This window comes from Ictalurus furcatus, chromosome 2 (assembly GCF_023375685.1).
Source record: "Ictalurus furcatus strain D&B chromosome 2, Billie_1.0, whole genome shotgun sequence".
Taxonomy (NCBI): domain Eukaryota; kingdom Metazoa; phylum Chordata; class Actinopteri; order Siluriformes; family Ictaluridae; genus Ictalurus; species Ictalurus furcatus.
In genome coordinates, this window is record NC_071256.1 from 34,007,950 (window position 1) to 34,028,022 (window position 20,073).

At 39.4% G+C, this 20,073-nt stretch overlaps 1 protein-coding gene across 1 annotated transcript in view; it reads left to right on the plus strand.

The window, feature by feature from the left end:
* Positions 1 to 17,816, plus strand: part of si:ch211-198m17.1 (mucin-17) — a 44,737-nt gene extending 26,921 nt beyond the window's left edge. The window contains exons 3-15 of the mRNA XM_053640804.1: positions 1,634 to 1,918; positions 3,166 to 4,854; positions 4,970 to 5,071; positions 5,175 to 5,281; positions 5,688 to 5,746; positions 5,892 to 6,016; positions 7,020 to 7,148; positions 8,097 to 8,139; positions 8,336 to 8,373; positions 10,064 to 10,157; positions 12,278 to 12,449; positions 14,267 to 14,281; positions 17,474 to 17,816. Of these exons, the coding sequence (XP_053496779.1) occupies positions 1,634 to 1,918; positions 3,166 to 4,854; positions 4,970 to 5,071; positions 5,175 to 5,281; positions 5,688 to 5,746; positions 5,892 to 6,016; positions 7,020 to 7,148; positions 8,097 to 8,139; positions 8,336 to 8,373; positions 10,064 to 10,157; positions 12,278 to 12,449; positions 14,267 to 14,281; positions 17,474 to 17,611 (2,996 nt within the window). The 3' untranslated portion in view covers positions 17,612 to 17,816. The remainder of the gene's footprint in view (positions 1 to 1,633; positions 1,919 to 3,165; positions 4,855 to 4,969; positions 5,072 to 5,174; positions 5,282 to 5,687; positions 5,747 to 5,891; positions 6,017 to 7,019; positions 7,149 to 8,096; positions 8,140 to 8,335; positions 8,374 to 10,063; positions 10,158 to 12,277; positions 12,450 to 14,266; positions 14,282 to 17,473) is intronic.
* Positions 17,817 to 20,073: the final 2,257 nt, after the last annotated feature.

The following is a 20,073-nucleotide window of genomic DNA, read 5'->3' on the forward strand; positions in this document are numbered from 1 at the left end:
TTAGTGTTTTCCCTGCTTCCAACACACCAGATTCAACTAATTACACAACAGCCCCTTATGAGGTGAAGTGGTTGTTAGAGCAGGGAAAACATTAAAATGTGCATGACAGGAGCTACTCCCAGCCCTGGGTTGGGAACAAGCATTGGCTCATGTGGTAAAGTGGGTTGTCCACTAACTGTAGGATTAGCGATTCGATTCCTAGCCCATATCCCTCTGCATGCCGAAGTGACCTTGGGCAAGACACTGAACCCCAAGTTGCTCCCAATGGCCATTGGTGTGTGTGTGTGAATGGGTGAATGAGAAACAGTGTAAAGTGCTTTGTAGAACCGCTACGGATCAAAAGTACTATATAAGAGCAGACCATTTACATGATGGTGTGAAATATGGGTGATTAAGAGCAAGAAAATTCTGGCCTGGTGATATCTTGTGATATCTTGTGGAATCCAGTGAAAGACTCCCTCCACCAACATGCCAAACTGAACTATAAGGCCTTGCTAACTGGATCAGGTGTGTTAGATTAAGATTAATACTAAGCTTTGCAGGGATCTCCATGATTGAAACAAATGTGAAGCCCTTATTTTCTCTTTTCTGTCTGTTTAACTGTTTTATTTTCCACTTGCTCTCTGTTACATTTGTGCTTATAGCTAACGTGGGCACAGAAGCAAACTCAAATTCTAGCCCTACCACTACAGAAACACCAACCATTTGTTAAGCATTTATAATACATGAAGGATATTGTGTCTTATGCTCTTTGTTTTTCTTCTTTGTGGGTTTTGTGTATTTTACGTCCCACTTATGGAGAGTTGTACATTTATCCATGGTTCTATGATTAAGTGGAGAGCGGTATTCTTCAGAACCAGTAGAGTTTTCCTGTTTGCTCTTTTCCTTGACATCTACTAAGAGGAGGACTGTGACCATGACTGTGTCCTTTCATGTGGAGCCTATGAAAGGACCCTGCTGTATTAAGCTCATCCTCTGGCCATTCTTGCTCACCTGAGTGTCCATGGTGTACCTGGTGGTGAAAAACACTAAAATGTGTAGGACAGGAGCTACTCCCAGCCCTGGGTTGGGAGCAAGTGTTGGATCAGGTGGTAGAGTGGGTTGTCCACTTATTGTTAGATTCCCGGCACCCATATGCCGAAGTGTCCTTGGGCAAGACACTGAACCTCAAGTTGCTCCCAATGGAAAGCTAGCACCTTGCATGGTAGCTCTGCTGCCATTGGTGTGTGTGTGTGTGTGTGTGTGTGTGTGTGTGAGAATGGCTGAATGAGTGCAGACCATTTAAATACATAATACATATTCAGTTTTGCTATTTTGTTCATGTTTAATCATGACAGTCTGCATGGTGTTATACACAATACACAAACAAAATAGGCAAAATTGCACAGGATATCAGCTAAATGTTATAACTGATATCTTGTGGAATCCAGTGAAAGACTCATCATCCCTTCACCAACATGCCAAACTGAAATATAAGGCCTTGCTAACTGGATCAGGTGTGTTAGATTAAGATTAATACTAAGCTTTGCAGGGATCTCCATGATTTAAACAAATGTGAAGCCTTTAGTTTCTCTTACCTGTCTGTTTTACTGTTTTACTTTCCACTTGCTTACTGTTATATTTGTGCTTACAGCTATCATGGGCACAGAAGCAAACTCAAACTCTAGCGTTACTGCTACAGAAACACCAACCATGGCAAAATCAGAATATTCTTCTACCACAATACCAGGCCATACAGGAGCTTCTGTTGAGACAGAAACAGCTTCTCCAATTTCCCCAACAAGCAGCATGGCCTCCACCACAAAAACAGTAACTGGGACGTCTAACACGAGTACCATCATGTCAAGCACTCATATTACTGATCCACCTCTGCCCGACAACAGCACCACCCACTACACGTCAAGTCCACCCAGTCAAGGTATTGTGCTCCATGCAAATTTTTTAGAAGAGTATATTTTAGACCCTCACAAACCCTAGTAAGGTTTGATAAAGTGAAAAGTATAGGTTCATAGTGGGCATGTTGTGTATAGGTACCAACCAAGAGGTACCAACAAAAAAGGTACAATACGGTCCATGTGCAAATTGTATCAGACGTATAGAAGGTGAGGAAAACAATATGCAAGTACAATTGTTCCATGTGCTATTTCTTCCCCAAGGCCCAGTTGTTCAAACAGTTTAATCTGAATCAGAATGATCCGGATTTGAAAATCTCATGTTTTGCTATCCAGGATCAAGTAATCACCCTGATTCAGATTCAAACCTTTCAAGATTACCAAATCCGGATTACTAGTGTTGTAAATCAGACTGCATATCACACTGTAGGCTACTAGCTATGTAAAGAACAACAGGTAGACTAGCCAGCATGGGGTCACTTTATGTGTTTTTATTTGAAGAGACAGAAAACACAATAAAACAATACAATTAGTAAAACTGAATCTTACCAAACGTGTGTAATTGTGCGTGTTGAAAAAAAATCTAGAGTCTAGACATGAGTCTAGACAGGAATGCGTGTTCTGGTTATAAACTATATGTCAAGACTCTCTTTGAATGCCATCGGATTGATAAACATGTAGCTACTACAATATTGAATATAAAAAAAACACCTTTGTCACATTAATTATAAATTAATAAAGTAATCACCTCTTTAATGTTTATTACACCCACTATGTTTCATGTGTGCCGCCTCAATCACTATTGGTGACATGTTATAGCTGTGTCAGTGAACCAGGTTTAAATAATTTAGCCCCAATAGACACCAAATATAGGGGGAGATTCACTCGTAATCGTAATGGTGTGGGCTGGAAAGAAATCAACCCTAGTCTTTAAGTGTTTATCTTACTACCATTGGTGGCGCCGGTGTTCTTAAGAATAAAGAGTACTATGGGAGGGCTTAGTCCGTCTAGTCCAGTTATAGTCCGTCTAGTCCAGCCAGCACTGTTTTCAACATTTTAAGTGTAATCAGTTGTGTGCTATTTAGGTGTGACAGGTTTTTTCAAATTGTCTGCCATGTAATAATTTAATAATGTGAATTAGATGCACTCTTTATTAAATTTTGAGCAATTATTAACTGAAGAACAGAGTGAATTTCCAAAGCACATTTTACTTTGAGCTCCATTTATGATTCCCTGTTGTTGTTTTTTTTTTTTTTTTTTTTACAACTTTCAGTGTCCAACCAGTCCAGCATAACATCAACTAATGACCCAGATTCGACTTTAGTCACAAGTACAACAGTGACGGACAACACAAACAACACAATCACTCCTGCAACTACAACACATGTCAGTGCTACAACATCTCATTTTGAAACCACTGTAAATGTCTCAACAGAAACACCACCAATCACTACAACACTTGATTTGAGAACAACTGAAAGTGTTACATCAAGTAATATTACATTTACACCTGTAACAACAGTCCATACCTCAACAGACACTGAGACATCACATTATTTAAATACAACTGAACATTTTACAACGCCAGATATCACTAATACACCTACACACAACATCACCACTACACCCATACCAAGCGCAGACATCACCACTGTGCAGTCAAATGACACCACCACACCCTCAAATGTCACTGCTACACCCACACACAACTTCACCACTACACCCACAAATGTCACTACTGTGCTCTCAGACCTCACCACTACGGACTCACATGTCACCACCACACCCACAAATGTCACTGCTACACCCACACACAACTTCACCACTACACCCTCAAATGTCACCACTATGCCCACAGAATTCCCCACTACGGACTCAAATGTCACCGCTACACCCGCACACAACTTCACCACTACACCCTCAAATGTCACCACTATGCCCACAGAATTCCCCACTATGGACTCAAATGTCACCGCTACACCCACACACAACTTCACCACTACACCCTCAAATGTCACCACTATGCCCACAGAATTCCCCACTACGGACTCAAATGTCACCGCTACACCCGCACACAACTTCACCACTACACACTCAAATGTCACCACTATGCCCACAGAATTCCCCACTACGGACTCAAATGTCACCGCTACACCCACACACAACTTCACCACTACACCCTCAAATGTCACCACTATGCCCACAGAATTCCCCACTACGGACTCAAATGTCACCGCTACACCCGCACACAACTTCACCACTACACCCTCAAATGTCACCACTATGCCCACAGAATTCCCCACTACGGACTCAAATGTCACCGCTACACCCGCACACAACTTCACCACTACACCCTCAAATGTCACCACTATGCCCACAGAATTCCCCACTACGGACTCAAATGTCACCACCACACCCACAAATGTCACCGCTACACCCACACACAACTTCACCACTACACCCTCAAATGTCACCACTATGCCCACAGAATTCCCCACTACACACTCAAACATCACGGCCACACCCACAAATGTCACTGCTACACCCACACACAACTTCACCACTACACCCTCAAATGTCACCACTATGCCCACAGAATTCCCCACTACACACTCAAACATCACCACTATGCCCACAGAATTCCCCACTACACACTCAAACATCACCACTATGCCCACAGAATTCCCCACTACACACTCAAACGTCACCACTATGCCCACAGAATTCCCCACTACACACTCAAACGTCACCACTATGCCCACAGAATTCCCCACTACACACTCAAACGTCACCACTATGCCCACAGAATTCCCCACTACACACTCAAACATCACTATCACACCCACATCAAACATCACCACAACTACACAATCCAGCAACATCACTACACCAAAGAGCAATGTCACAGCTGCGACTTCGCTTCCATCTACTACTCTACCTACTAACACAACCACCACACCAGGTGTGTAAGCTTGCTTCTTTATTCATTACAAAAATATTAGAAAAGGCCTTTTTTGACTCTCTCTCTCTCTCTCTCTCTCTCTCTCTCTCTCTCTTTCTCTCTCTCTGTAATGTAGCTACCTGTCCAGCCACGCCCTGTCCACCTCTCAGCACGTGTATAAACTCCATATGTCAATGTCTGGCTGGAATGTACATGTCAAAAGGCCAATGTCTTGAAGGTAGGGGTCAGAGGTCAAGCTTGGGAAAATAAGAATCATTAACACTCCAAATTTTGATGTAATCATATCTCTGTCTCTGTGTCTTCTTATTCTTTATTTGTAGGAAAAGTGTTTCCAGGAAATTTGCATTTTGCACTGACGTTTAATCCTGAAATGAGTGATCCTAACTCTGCTATATTTCACAAAACAGCTAACGATATCATTACAAAGGTGAGGCACATTCCCCTCCCAAACCTTTATTCTACATGTCTAATTAGTTCATCTGTGAAACACATTGGGATTTATAAACCATTATAAGCTGCAGTATATACGATCTGGGATTCTGTTTGGTTGAAATATGTTATTTGGGAAGTTTTTGTAAAGTGGCTTGTTCTGAGCCAGTACATATTCATAGAATTTAAGGCAGTGTGCTGTTGATTTCCCAAAACTAAATAAATGAACTCAAAAAGAGACTTGGGAATAGACTTGATTTTTAATTTATACTTCAGGGCAATATATTTGTACTTTAATGGTGTTATGTAACATTGCATTGCCACTACATTGTTGTAGCATTGACATCTACCCTCTCTCTTTCTCTCTCTCTTTCTTGCTCCCCCCCCCCCCCCCACTTTTCCAGCTGAATGCCATTTTCAATAAATCAGAAGGCTACGTAGCCTCTACAGTTCTGAAACTAAGGTGAATATCCTCCCACTTCTCTCCACACTCTCACCATGTTCTCTGACAAGCATGATAGCACTTTAACCACACTTCATGGCGCTAACCAGTCATCTGTGTGCGTGTGTGTGTGTGTGTGTGTGTGTTTGTGTGTGTCTGTTTGCAGTGAAGGCAGTGTGGTGGCTACAGTGAACAATGTGTTTATGGCCAGCTCTCCTGCTACACAGCAGTCCACACAGCAGACCATAACGGCTGCCATAAAAGATGGCACTATCAATGCTAATTTTACCCGTAAGTTCAGCTCCAGCACTGCGGAGTTGAATAAAACTCATGTTTACATTATGGAAAGCCATTAGGTTCAATTCAATGTAACTCAGTAAACTCTGTCAGGTTGTTTGTGTATGTGTGTCATACTGTGTTAGTGTATACTGTCTCATTCACTATTAAGTTCTACCCCATGACAACAAAATGCATTCGATTGTTATTATAAATGATAAAGCCAGTTCCAGTACTCAGTAATTCTTACTTAGTTACTGAAATCAATTTCGATCATATTTGAATTACATAAAATATTTTTCTGAAAAAAATAATAAAAAAAAACCTATAGGTTTTTGTAATGTTTTCCAGTGTATTCCTGAGGAATTCCAGTTTAGGCCATGCCCATTTCTGAATGAAATCCAAATACAGATATAGACTATATGGGCAAAAGTATGTGGACACCTGACCAATCACACCCATATTTGCATTCTAGATTTAGTTCCCCTTTGCTGTTAAAATAGCCTCCACTCTTCTGGGAAATCTTTCCTCTAGATTTTTTCGACTGTGTCTGTAGGGATTTGTCCATTCAGCCACAAAAGCATTAGTGAGGTCTGGGACTGATGTCAGATGAGGACGCCTGGTGCATTATGTTGTTCCAGTTCATCCCAAAAGTGTTCAGTGGGGTTGAGGTCAGGGCTCTGTGCACGAAGACATGGTTTGCCAAGGTTGGAGTTCTTCCGGTCCAAATTTGGCAAACCATGTCTCCGTGCAGCTCGCTTTGTGCACAGGGGCATTGTCATGCTGGAACAGGTTTTGGCCCTCTTAGTTCCACTGAAGGAAAATTGTAATGCTACAGCATAGGAAGACATTCAATTCATAGACAATTCCATACTTCCATAACTTTGTGGCAACAGCTTAGAGAAAAAAGATAGCTATATAGATAAGCACATATCTTTAATGGAACACTGCATTATTTGAAAACTGTTTCTTTCTTCACCTCCTCACTCTTTCTTTCCTTGTGTCTGTTTGTGTGTAGCTACAAGTCTTTGTGATCAGAATCCATGTGACACCAGAACCACAGAGTGTAATAGTACAGACGGCTCTCCTATTTGCTCCTGCATACCAGGCTACGTACGATCTGGATTTTCTTCAAGAAGCTGTATAGGTGTGTGAGCGTGTGTGTGTGTGTGTGTGTGTGTGTTTGAATGTGTGCTCACAGAGGCATTCAAGTTCCTTTAAAGTAACCATGAAATGGCTTGAAGTGAGCCGTGATGTGATTCTGTATGTTGACAACACTTGGCCAGTAGTGCTTGAGATACACCACAACCCTGCTATATCTTAGTGAATTAGCTAGATTAAGAGTGGAATAGGTTTTATAATTAGGGACCAGGTCAACGCAGCTCGGGACATCATTAAAACGGACCAGTGACGGAATCTTTTCACGGGGTCAGTTCATGGACGTCTCAGTGTAAAACATACACTCACTGACCCCTTTAATAGGAACACCTGTACACCTGCCCTGTCATGCAATTATCCAGACAGCCAATCATGTGGCAGCAGTGCCATGCATAAAATCATGTCGATACACACCAAGAGCTTCAGTTGATGTTCACTTCGAACATCAGAATGGGGAAAAATTGTGATCTCAGTGACTTTGACCGTAGAAGTCTACATTAATTCAAGCGACCACTCTTTTCATCTGCGGTGAGCAGAAAAGCATCTCAGAATGCAGAACAGAACAGGGGTCCTCAAACTTTATGCATCCCAGGACCACTTGAACTGTCAAATAAATGCCATAGACCTCTTCAGTACAGATATATTTAATGGCCCACACAGAAATGCAAAACAAACTAAAAGTTTCAAAAGATCTTTTTTTGGTTACTGATGTGTCGATTTGGATTAGATGTAGTTGAAGATGCAATCAATAGGAATTCAACATAATCAAATTAGAAACATGCTTAAGTTTGTGTGTTTAGTTTGCTGATCTGTTTATGTGGTTCGAGGTGACATAGTCTGCATTTACTGAGGTTTTTATGACAAAAAAAAGATGCAACTTATCCAGTTTAACACACTCATACAGACTCTAACTGTAATCTGCTTGTTTGTTCCTCAGCCTGTCCCAGTGGCCAGAAAGCAGAGGGCCAAAATTGTGTGCCGTGAGTAACCTGCTCTTAAACATATCTACCTTAAGTAAAACTCAAGGCTGGCTTTGTTATGATGGCTTCACGTGGTTGTAACTACTGCCCCCTGGTGCTGTAGTGATATATCAGCAGGATAAAGAGATGGATGTGCTCATAATGTTGCGGTCACTGTTACTTTTCAACAGTTTTAATTGTGTCATTTATTTTCCAGGTGTGCGTTTGGTTATTCTGGCTTCAACTGTAATGACTGTAAGTTACAATCATTTTATTCAGGATGGGATTCTAAAGTGACCTCATATAATAGCTCATATAATACGGTGCCCTCCACTAATATTGGCACTCATGGTAAATATGTGAAAAATTGTCTTTCTTGTTGAACCTTTTGATCTTTTGTTCAGAAAAATCACAAAAATACTCTGCTCTTATGGATATCAAACAATTGCAATCACAGGTTTATAAAAAAATATCTTTGTTAAATATTTGTGCAAAAATTATTGGCACCCCTATGAATTCATTATGAGAAAAATATATAGCTGTGATGTGCGGCAAAAGGTTGTTGAGCTTCACAAAATGGGAAGTGGCTATAAGAAAATAGCAGAAGCGCTGAAAATGCCCGTTTCCACCATCAGGACAATAAGTAAGAAGTTCCAGTCAACTGGAGATGTTATGAATCAACCTGGAATTGGACGCGTGTCTATATCGTCTCAACGCACTGTGAAGAGGACGGTTCGAGTGGCCAAAAAATCTCCAAGGATCACAGCTGGAGAATTGCAGAAGTTAGTTGCGTCTTGGGGTCAGAAAGTCTCCAAAACTACAATCTGAAGTCACCTACATCACCACAAGTTGTTTGGAAGGGTTTCAAGAAAAAAGCCTCTACTCTCATCCAAAAACAAACTCGAGCGTCTTCAGTTTGCCAGACACTACTGGAACTTCAAATGGGATCGGGTTCTATGGTCAGATGAAACCAAAATAGAGCTTTTCGGCAATAAACACCAGAGGTGGTTTTGGCGCACACAGAGAGGTAGCTATATGGAAAAGTACCTCATGCCCAAGGTTAAATATGTTGGTGGCTCTTTAATGTTTTGGGGCTGTTTTTCTGCCAGAGGACCTGGACATTTTGTTAGGATACATGGCATCATGGACTCTATCAAATATCAACAGATATTAAATGAAAACTTGACTGCCTCTGCCAGAAAGCTTAAAATGGGCCGTGGTTGGATCTTCCAGCAGGACAATGATCCAAAACTACATCAAAATCAACACAAAAATGGTTTACTGACCACAAAATCAAGGTCCTGCCATGAACATCCCAGTCCCCTGACTTGAACCCCATAGAAAACCTGTGAGAAAACCCCATAGAAAAGCTGAAGAGGAGAGTCCACCAGCATGGACCTCGAAATGTGAAGGATCTGGAGAGATTCTATATGGAGGAATGGTCTCAGATCCCTTGCCATGTATTCTCCAACCTCATCAGGCATTACAGCAGAAGACTCAGAGCTGTTATCTTGCCAAAGGGAGGTAGCACAAAGTACTGACTAAAAGGGTGCCAATAATTGTGGCACACATATATTTAACAAAGATTCTTTTTGATAAATCTGTGGTTTGTTTGCAATTGTTTGATATCCATGAGAGCAGAGTATTTTTGTGATTTTTTTGTAACAAAAGATCAAACGGTTAAACAATAAAGTCAATGAAATTTTTCACAGCCTTCTTTGCTCATGTTTACCAAGGGTGCCAATATTAGTGGAGGACACTGTATATGCAGTTTCAACAAGGAAACTTTTGCTATCTTTTGCAAAATAAAAGGATTGTGAAATTACAAACTGCTCCTCTCATTTTTAACTCAAGAGATCACCCTGACTTATTAAAAGCAGGTACACTGTATGAACATAGGTATATGTGTGTATATACGTACCAACACTGTGTTTCTCTGTGGTAGCGGCGTTGTTGGCACTGGTAGTGGTCGCCGTCGTTTTAGGTGCGATTTTGCTCATCCTGGTTTTGGCCCTGATCATCTTCTTTGTGTTCTGCAGGTGCGTATATCAATATATAAAAATAAATAAACAAATCTCTTGTAATTAAATAGTTCTAGCTGACTTTTACTTAAGCAAAATGTATTCAGGTTATGAATACTTTACTTCTGATTTTCATTAAAATATATATATATATATATATATATAATGTTGAAACATTTTATCTGCTTTGGCTTTATTGAGAGTCAAAACATAATAGCTTAATATTTAAAAATTACAGAACTGTCAGGGAGACACAGAGTGTAAAATAAAATATAGGGAAAATAGTCACCTATTCAAAGCAAATAGCATACACATATGTTTAAAATGTTTCTGTTTTTTTTATTTTTTTTTTATTTTTATTTTTTTATAAACATTTTAAAATAGTCAGTGAATTCATGCCACTAAAATTGTGTGCTAGTGAATTGTATAGTTTTGTCAGACTCCCTATACGTTAGCTTGGTTCCGGAAATGACCGGCAGGTTGACGTCAGATGAACTAAGTGGTCTATGTGGAACATATCAGGTTATATTGTATTATATTATATTATATTATTATTGTAGATGGTAATAGGATACTGAAGACATTTGAAAACTAGGATGTTAAATCAGCTATCAATATCCTGTGGAGAGAACTGAGAAAAGGTGTAATGTGTGTTAATTCTGAGCAGGTTTAACACCAGGGCTCTAGAGTAAAACAGATAACGGTGTATTACAGTAATCTGTTCCCCTTGTCACGAAATGTGAAGTGTGATTGGCTTCAATAGTGGTCCCCCAACTTCCTGGTACTACTTTCTGCTCTTTCAAACATGTAGGTGTCCATTTTGGCTGTTATTACCAATAAATATACGGGGGGGAGGGGGGGGGGATAAGTATTGGACGTATCAACATTTGTTTCAGTAAATACATTTCCAGTGAGGCTATTCACATGAAATTGTCACCAGACATCAGTGTTAACTCAAGAAATCTGGAAATGTAAAGAATTCACAACATTAAAGTCTATAAATAAAGTTACGTATAATAGAAAACTATATTGAATTAATTAAAGCAAAAATGCAGGGACAGTAACTTGTTTTGTGGACGTTCTACAACATTAAATGTAACTAAAAATGGATAAAACACATGGTGTGTTGTTCGTTAATCAATAAAATTGGGTTGCACTGGCAAATTGCTGTGGATCAAAAGGACTAAAAACATATTATGACATATTGTTATTGGAAAATAACCAATTTCTGGCTGGTAACTGTAACCCAGCTTTGCATCGGTTTGCATCACACCACCCTGTTGTTGATTATTTCCTATAACAGCATGACACCAAGTGTGTGTTTTATTCCTTACATAGCCTTTAAATTGATTCTTGAAGCTATCTAACTTCCCTGAAAAAAATAAAAGTCAGAAAATATATATATTTTTTTCACTTCAACTGCACGCTTTGTGATCCTGATCTCTCCGAAGTCTCCGATATTCAGCTTTACCTTTCAATCATTAACCCTTTCTTGCAGTACACTGCGGTTCCATTCTGAGTACTGAACGGACGTTGACTTATTGGACATTTTCAATCAGTATGAATAAACGAATAATTTTATTGCCACGCGTCTTTTATAAGTTTAGTCAAGACACGGTTGAGTTTCTGTGTGTAGAGTATCGTGACTCTGTGTTTAGCTGCTGGTGAGCAGGGCGATGAGAAAGGGGAGGGGTGGGAGCCCTCTCGACAATACCACTGGTACAGAGATAAAACAGACAGCACAGCTAAAGCTTTATCGATAGTAAAACACTGTATACAACTGCCACAATAAAATTCTGACATTTAAACCTAGTAAGCTAGGTAAAAAAAGAAATACTTATGAAAACCTGCAAATTCTTAAAGCTCGGAGTGTGTACTTTCATACGAACCATTAACCACTACTGTGGACTATGACATCAGAAATAAATTCAATTCTGAACATGGACAGCCACAAAAAAAGGTGGGATTGATATCGTATATTGTGTATGTATTGTGCATGATGACATTAGAGAGTGTTTTGTCTACATTGTGTGAGACCCTGTATGGACGCTCAGTATATTTATCCATAGAAGACATAGAAAGTCTAATGAGTGTGAAATTCAATAATATACATGTTCCTTCTATGTATATGTCCACAGGACAAAGCATGTCTCCCACACCAGTAGTCCTTACTCCCCAGACAAGTTCCAGACTTGGCCCGCCCAGCCCGTCACTCCCATCCCTCGTGCATCTCTCGCCCGCGACGCTAAGTCTGAACCCTATGGTACGGAGATGCCCTTGCCAGACAGTAGAAAACCCAGCAACGGTTTGGTAAGTTCCCAGCAGTCCTTGTCTACTTCGCATCGAAACATTTTCAAAATCCCGCCAGTTATATCTCAGCTCACAGTGGACTTCCATTGCCTCAATTAAATAGTCATTTATTTATAATCCGATCTATCTGGTTGTTATGTAATGCATCACCCACTGTGAGTATGAGGATAACTGATGCACACTTGCTTATATCTCACCTGCCTGAAAATGATAATTAAAATGATGAGAGCACTGCTGCCACCACCAATGCACATGATGATGACACAAATCACAAATGAGCTCTATCTTTTGCCTCTCTGTTAATAGAGAACAGACCTTATACCCAGTGAGACGTTAGTGATTTCAGTGACTTTTAGTGAAGACGTCATGATACAGTCTGGTCTGATCACCTCTCTTCTTCATTTAAAAAAAAAAAAAAAAAAAATATAATATATATATATATATATATATATATATATATATATATATATATATATATATATATACTTGGTTCCACAAAAATCCCAAATAATCCGCGTTAAGACATTCGTTAAGAACAGATAATCTAATGTGAAAGCCGAAAATTATATATATATTTATTTCTTTTTAGCTTTGAAAGATAAAAGTAGGCCTGCTAGTTCATTTGTACTAGCCACCCATAGTTGCCTGTGGTGTAATATATCAAAAATGAAACCAGCACTAGCAATTTTTGAGTTTGTCCTCGTTAGATTTTTTCAGTGAATACATTTTAAAGTCCCCATGTAATCAAAATTAAGGTTTTGTGTCTTTTAGTATGAGTATGTTAGCCTTAAGGTTATCTATACGCTATTGTGCTCCAAAACAATGACAAAATTCACGTTCAGAAGATATATGCATTCAAAATGTACAGTCTGTTTTTACCACCAATACGGATCAACAATTTTGATGACATCATTCTGCACTTCAGGTTCTCATAGATTTTCTGTCCGATCAAATGCTCACTAGAATCTGAAGTGTCCCACCCCCAACATTATAAAAATCCACGGTACTAACTGGGCAGTGGTGGCATGGCGTTTAAGGCTCTGGGTTACTGATCGGAAGGTCAGGGGTTCAAGCTCCAGCACTGCCAAGCTGCCACTGTCGGGCCCTTGAGCAAGGCCCTTAACCCTCTCTGCTCCAGGGGTGCTGTATCATGTCTGACCCTGCGCTCTGACCCCAACTTCTTAACAAAGAAGTTGACCCCAACTTCTTAACGAAGAAGAGAATTTCACTGTGCTGTAATGTATATGTGATCAATAAAGACTCACTAAGTACGGCTTAGCCCGGGCTGTGAGGTAGGCTAAACGCTGTTGGCTATTTAAAAAGTGGGAGGAGCCACTCCATATGTGCTGTCCTGACTTCCTGTTACAGTGGAAACAGTGTGTCAACACATCAAATAACGCTGTGTGTTTCAAGGCACTTCACGGGGACTTTATAGCATTGTGAAGACATTTTCTCAGCATTGATTCGTACGGCACAAATCAGCACAAGTGAATGGGATGATTTTAGGCACCATTTAAATCAAAGCTAACCTCATAATGGACATCCATAGACATCTCTTGTCAGTCAATGCTTACTGGGTACTCCCAAATGGACTTCAGGGAAGATAACAGAATTGATAGAGAACATACTTTTGAATGTTTGATGTATTTCTCTGCATAGACCCACATAATAAATTAACCCCTTTTTAAATCACTGGGTGTTTGTGTGTGTGTGTTGTTGTTGTTGTTGTTGTTGTTGATATGCATGTGATAACATGTGATGCATGTCCATTCCGCTTTGCCTGCATGTCCCTCAATCCCTCCATTATGATGCTTTAGAAGTTAAGAGGAAAGGTAAGATATGACATGACCTTATCTGCTCATCTCCTCTCTTATTGGGCCCAATCAAATCGTTTTGGGTGTGCATGTGTGCATGCTGCTGGTGGTGGTGGACTCCTTGTTTTCTAATCAGATGAATTTACTACTCTGCTCACGATGAAATCACTGTATAGTGCAAAACAGGTTTTTCCGAAATAAAGGCGGTTGCTACGTCCAAATGGGGTTGTGTCTGTTGTGTTTACAAAAGGATTAATCATTTTTTGACAGCTCTGATTGTGTTTACATGTTGTAGTGCCAATGATAAGTTTTTTCCCTCATTTTCGCCCCAATGTGGTCACCTGTCAAATCCCGCCCACTAGCCAGCTCTCCACTATCACATGACAGCTACCAAACAGTGAGGCTAAGGGCTAAGTGCCTGCTCTGAGACATGTGAAGCATCATAGGGCAGCATAACACACTTGGAGGCAAACGCTGTCTGCCCTCTTCCGCATACATGAGCTCACAGATGTCTTTGTTCTCAGGTCTTTTAAGTCAGTTACAAACAGTTGAGGTAAATGTTGATATTCTGAACAGTTTGGTCCCATTTCCACTGTCAGTCTCTTTGCCTTTAGACTTAACAACTGCGTGCAGTCCCCTCCAAAAGTATTGGAATGGCAAGGCCGTCTCTGGGTTTCGTGTGTGAAGACTGCATTTGTTGTAAAAAAAAAAAAAAAAAAAGGATAAACCAATATGAAGGCCAGATAGCTGTCTTTGGCTATAAAGCAAGCAATTTTGAAGAAAAGAGGGAAAATTGAACAGAGCCACTGCACAAGTGTTAGTTATAGCCAATACAACAATTTGTAATGTCCTGAAAAACAAAAAAAAACAACTGGCGTACCAACAACCAGACATTGAGCAGGTTGGCGAAGGAAAACAACAGCAGTTGATGTAAATAGTCTGCGCCTTTATGGCGCATCATATGGCGCGCTTGGAGGCAAACGCTGTCTGGCGCCTTTAGTTAAATGTGGCGCCTTTATGGCGCCTTTAATCTTAGCAGTTCTACAAAGCGCTTTACACTGTTTCTCATTCACCCATTCACACCCACACCAATGGAAGCAGAGCTGCCAAGCAAGGCTGTAGCCAGACATCGAGAGCAACTTGGGGTTCAGTTACTTGCCAAAGGATTCTTTGGCATGTGGGGACAGGGGCCAGGGATTGAACCGACAACTCGCTCTACCAACTGAGCCACAGCCGCTATGTTAATGACAGAAACATTGTGAAAGCTGTGATGAAAAACCCAAAAACAAAAGTCAGTGTTACCAACAACAACTCATATAGGGCAGGGGTGAAGGTACCACAATCCACCGTTCAAAGAGCAGAACTTCAAGAGCAGAAATATAGAGGCCATACCACAAGATGCACACTACTCATCAGCATTAAGATTCAGAAAGCCAGATTGGAATTGACAAAGAAATACAGGGATGAGCCACAAAAGTTCTGGAACCAAGATTAACCTCAACTAAAGTGATGGAAAGGCCAAAGTGTGGAAAAAGAATGAATCTACTTGGAGGCAAATGCTGTCTGCCCTCTAAAGCAAAACATACAAGCTCATCCATGACACATGGTGGAGGTAGTGTCATGGCTTGGGCTTGCATGGCTCCTTCTGGAACAGGCTCACTAATCTTTATTGATAATGGAACTCATGATGGTAGCAACAGAATGACTTCAGAAGATTACAGGAACATTTTGTTTGCCAATTTACATAGAAATACATCCAAAATTAATCGGGAGGAACTTTATCATGCAGCAATGATCCAAAGGACACTAACTCAACAAAGGACTTTATCAGGGGGAAAAGTGTAATATTTTAGACTGACAAAGTCAATCACCAGACTTTAACCCAACTGTGCAGCATTTCGTCTCCTGAAGAGCCTATTGAAGGGGGAAACCACCCATAACAAACAACAACAACTGAAAGAGGCTGTAGTAAAAGCCTGGAAAAGCATCACAAATGAAGAATGCAACTGTTCTGTGATGTCAGTCTGTCACCTGCTTGATGCAGTTATTGCAAGCAAGGGAGACGCAGCCAAATATTAAGTGTTATTTATGTTAAGACTATCTGTTCCTATACTTTTGCTCATCTAGAAATTGTTTAACACATCTAGATGTAAATACCAGGGAATTATATTCTAAAATTCTAGTCATATTCATTTTTTGATCGCAAACCCAAATGTCTTCAGTGTATAGCACAACTTTACATTCTAATACTTTTGGAGTGGACTGTACAGTATATGTCAGCGAGCTATATTGTTAGCTCATGAAAGAAACAGCTGTACAATTGCTGCAGAAGTCATTTAAAAAATTTATGACAGCTCTGACTGAGCTCATGAGTCGTGATGCAATATTGGCATTATTTAATATGGTGGAAACCGTGAATGTTCACTTAGTGGTCAAATTTTAGTTGTTCAAAAGTCATTTCATAGTGATTTACCGAGACATCTGAAGTAAATGTAATATTCCAAATGGTTTTGTTTCCACTGTCACTCTTCTTTTACTTTATATTGTTATTGTTTTACTTTATATTGTTTTACTTCTACATTGTTAGCTATATATATTATATATTGTTAGAAGTGCTAAAGCTACCTCAGAACTGGTGTTTATTGTGTTTACAAGATGAGTCCATATGAATAGCCCAGTTAAAACTTTCAGTGACAGTTCTCACCAAGTTCACGATTTGTTGACATTTCTCAACAATAGACATTCGATTAGTGCTCAGTGCTAAGTGTAATTGCAGTGGAATTTGACTTGTTTGAAGGCTTTTATTAACAATTTACCATCACACTTGAGAGAAATGTTGATATTCCAGACAGTTTTGTCACCTTTCCACTGTCACTCTGACTTTACATTGTCAGTATAAAAGACTTAATAGATATGTGCGAGCTAAATAATTAGCTGTAGTCCACATTTCCCAGTTGCCAGGCAAGAGATCGGATGAAAGCACAAATTTATGACTTCCATTTATATATATATATATCCAACCTGTTTTGCATGGGTTTTCCTTAATTAATTACTAAATCAATTGACTAACTCTCTTTTATTGTGTCATTCCGGAAATTTAGTAATCCTATTGCATGATGGGTGATATAAGGGATGAAAGACAGAGATTTATAGTTTCAAGTTTTATGGTGATCAGTGTTTGTCTAATATTCCCTGCTGCTTCTCTTTCAGATGGGCTCCTACGACCTCATGCAATTAGATGACATGAAAACGTTTAAGGGCAAAAACGCTGCTCGCTATTCTTACTTGGTTGAGGGCCATGAAAACCCTTACTTCAGTTCAGCAGACGAGCAACCATCGTCATCCTGAGGGGAGAGAAGAGGAAACGAGAAGAGACTGGTTAATAAGTAGGACACTTGTGAAATGTAGGAGATGATGAAGAGGGGTGTAGTTTTTATTTCATTTTTTTTTTTTTTTTTTAAACAAATCCAAATGAGACTTTTTCCGGAGTCTTTCATACTCCAGTTTGTTCTCTGTTGAGGAAAATTTTGTTCATTTTTTTTTTTTTTTTTTTTATGTATATCAGTTCCTCCTTACAATCTGTTTTAATGCAAACCTATAAAATGCCTTTAACATATTGCTAGCATTGAGCTTACAGCTGCTTTCCGAAAGCCTCGACCCTCATATCATGTTCCCTACTTTAGTAATTAATATCTCTTTGACCCAGACCTTGATCTTTAGATTCCAGTATACATTATGCTCTATGTGTCCATACGTGCTTGTTGGAGTTGGTCCCCACTTTGCTCTTATAATAACGTCCATTCTACTGGGAAGGCTTTCCACTAGATTCTGGAGGCATGTGGGGACTTGTATTCATCCAGCCTCGGCCTCAAGAGTTTTAGTGAGGTCGAGCACTGATGTCAAGTGAGGAGGTCTGGTGTGTTCCAGTTCATCTCTAAGCTCTTCTGTGGGGTTGAGGTTAGGGCTCTGTTCAGGGCTCACTTGAATTCTTCCACATCAACCTTTAACATGCCTTTATGTACCTCGCTTTGTGCATTGTCATGTTGGAACAAGCTAGTGCTCAACCCATTTGTTCTGCTGAAGGAAAATCTTGATGTTAGAGCAAATAAAGACTATACAATTTTGTGCTTCCAACTATAGTAACAAACTATAGTTTGGAGACGGTCCACATATGGGTGTGATGCTCAGGTGATGTATTGAATCTTGATTATAATAACTAGCTTTTATTGGTGGTGCACCATTGGTGGTGCTGTTCTTGCTTCCACAAAAATAAAAAATAAACAGTTTTAATTGTTTTTTTTTTTTTTTTTTAACAGAACATGAGATGATATAGATGCCAAAAAACATAACCTTATTTTTGTGAATTTTTTTCTTGAAAGAGAGGGATAGCTTAGCCTTGATAGTGCATTTACTGTATACCAACCAGTCTTGAATCAGAGAAATCTTTTTGTTGTTATTAATCACTTTTATTTCACCTTTATATTCTCAGGTGAATATGATCAGGGCTCATGTCCCCCCCCCCCCCCCAAATACTGTAAAGATAATATAATCGTAACTGGTAGAGATTGTGCTCATTGTGATGCTTGCTCTACCATTGAATGATGATGTTTGTACAGTGCATTGCAAAAGTATTCACTCCCTTTCAACATTTCCACCTTTTGTAGTGTTACAACCTGGAAAAATGGATTTAATTGTGATATATTGCATGAATCTACACAAAATATCCCATAACATTGAACTGGGAGAAAAATCAATGTAGTTGGTGAACAGAAAAGTAAAATAAAAATGGAAAAGATGTGATTGCATAAGTAAATGATGTGAAACCCCTAAATTCGTTCTGGTGCAAGCAGTTGCAATAAGACGTCACATAATTAGCTGAGAGTTTGTTCTGGGAAAGTTCTGGGTATCAGGTTGAATAAAAAAAAAGAAAAAGAAAACATTAAATCCACTATTAAAACACGGAAAGAAAAACTACGAGGAGACCATCCACCAAAAGTCTTTGATTTTTTTTTTTGGTTTGTCAGCCCTGAACATTTACATTATAAACTTTATTTTGAAAAAAAAAAAAAAAAAAAAAAGATTTGTAATGGTTTTAATGGTTGTAATGGTGGCTTGAATTATTACTGTTTGGTTGGATATACATTTGAATAATTGTTTGCACAGCACATTACTGTGTGTTTGATTTAATTTATTTCATGTTTTTTTTGTTACGTTGTTGCGATTGCGACTCTGAAGCACCTCATCGGTGTCATCGTTACCATTTACCAATTTTAATATTGTCTTGAACAACAGCAAGACGTGTCCAATGTGTAGAACAAACTGCTTTAGAAATAGCGTACCACTTTACAATAACACTACATGAATAATCATGCGCTAATACCTGAATTTATACTTACTTCAAATATGAACTAATGATGAGTTAAGGCATGTACTAATCACAAACTAATGAAGCGCGAACCTTAACTAAGACATTAATCTTATGAATTCATGCGTGAATAACGACCACCTTAAGTACATCTTTGTTAAACCTTAAGTACAGGTTTGTTAGTTAATGTATTAATTAACATGTAGAGGTAAACTAAATCAAACATGCTCTATAGGAAAGAATATGATGATATTTTGAGGGGCATTGACCCAAAACATGAGCGAGAACCAAAGAGACAAATGGGTGACTGTTCATAACGATTTAAAGCAGGGAGACCTGATTGACCTAGACATAGTAAAGCAGTCAGAATAAACACGGACTAAAACACCGGAAAATAAACTTATAGCACACTGGTTTTAAATGTTAATAGATAATAGCGACTGCT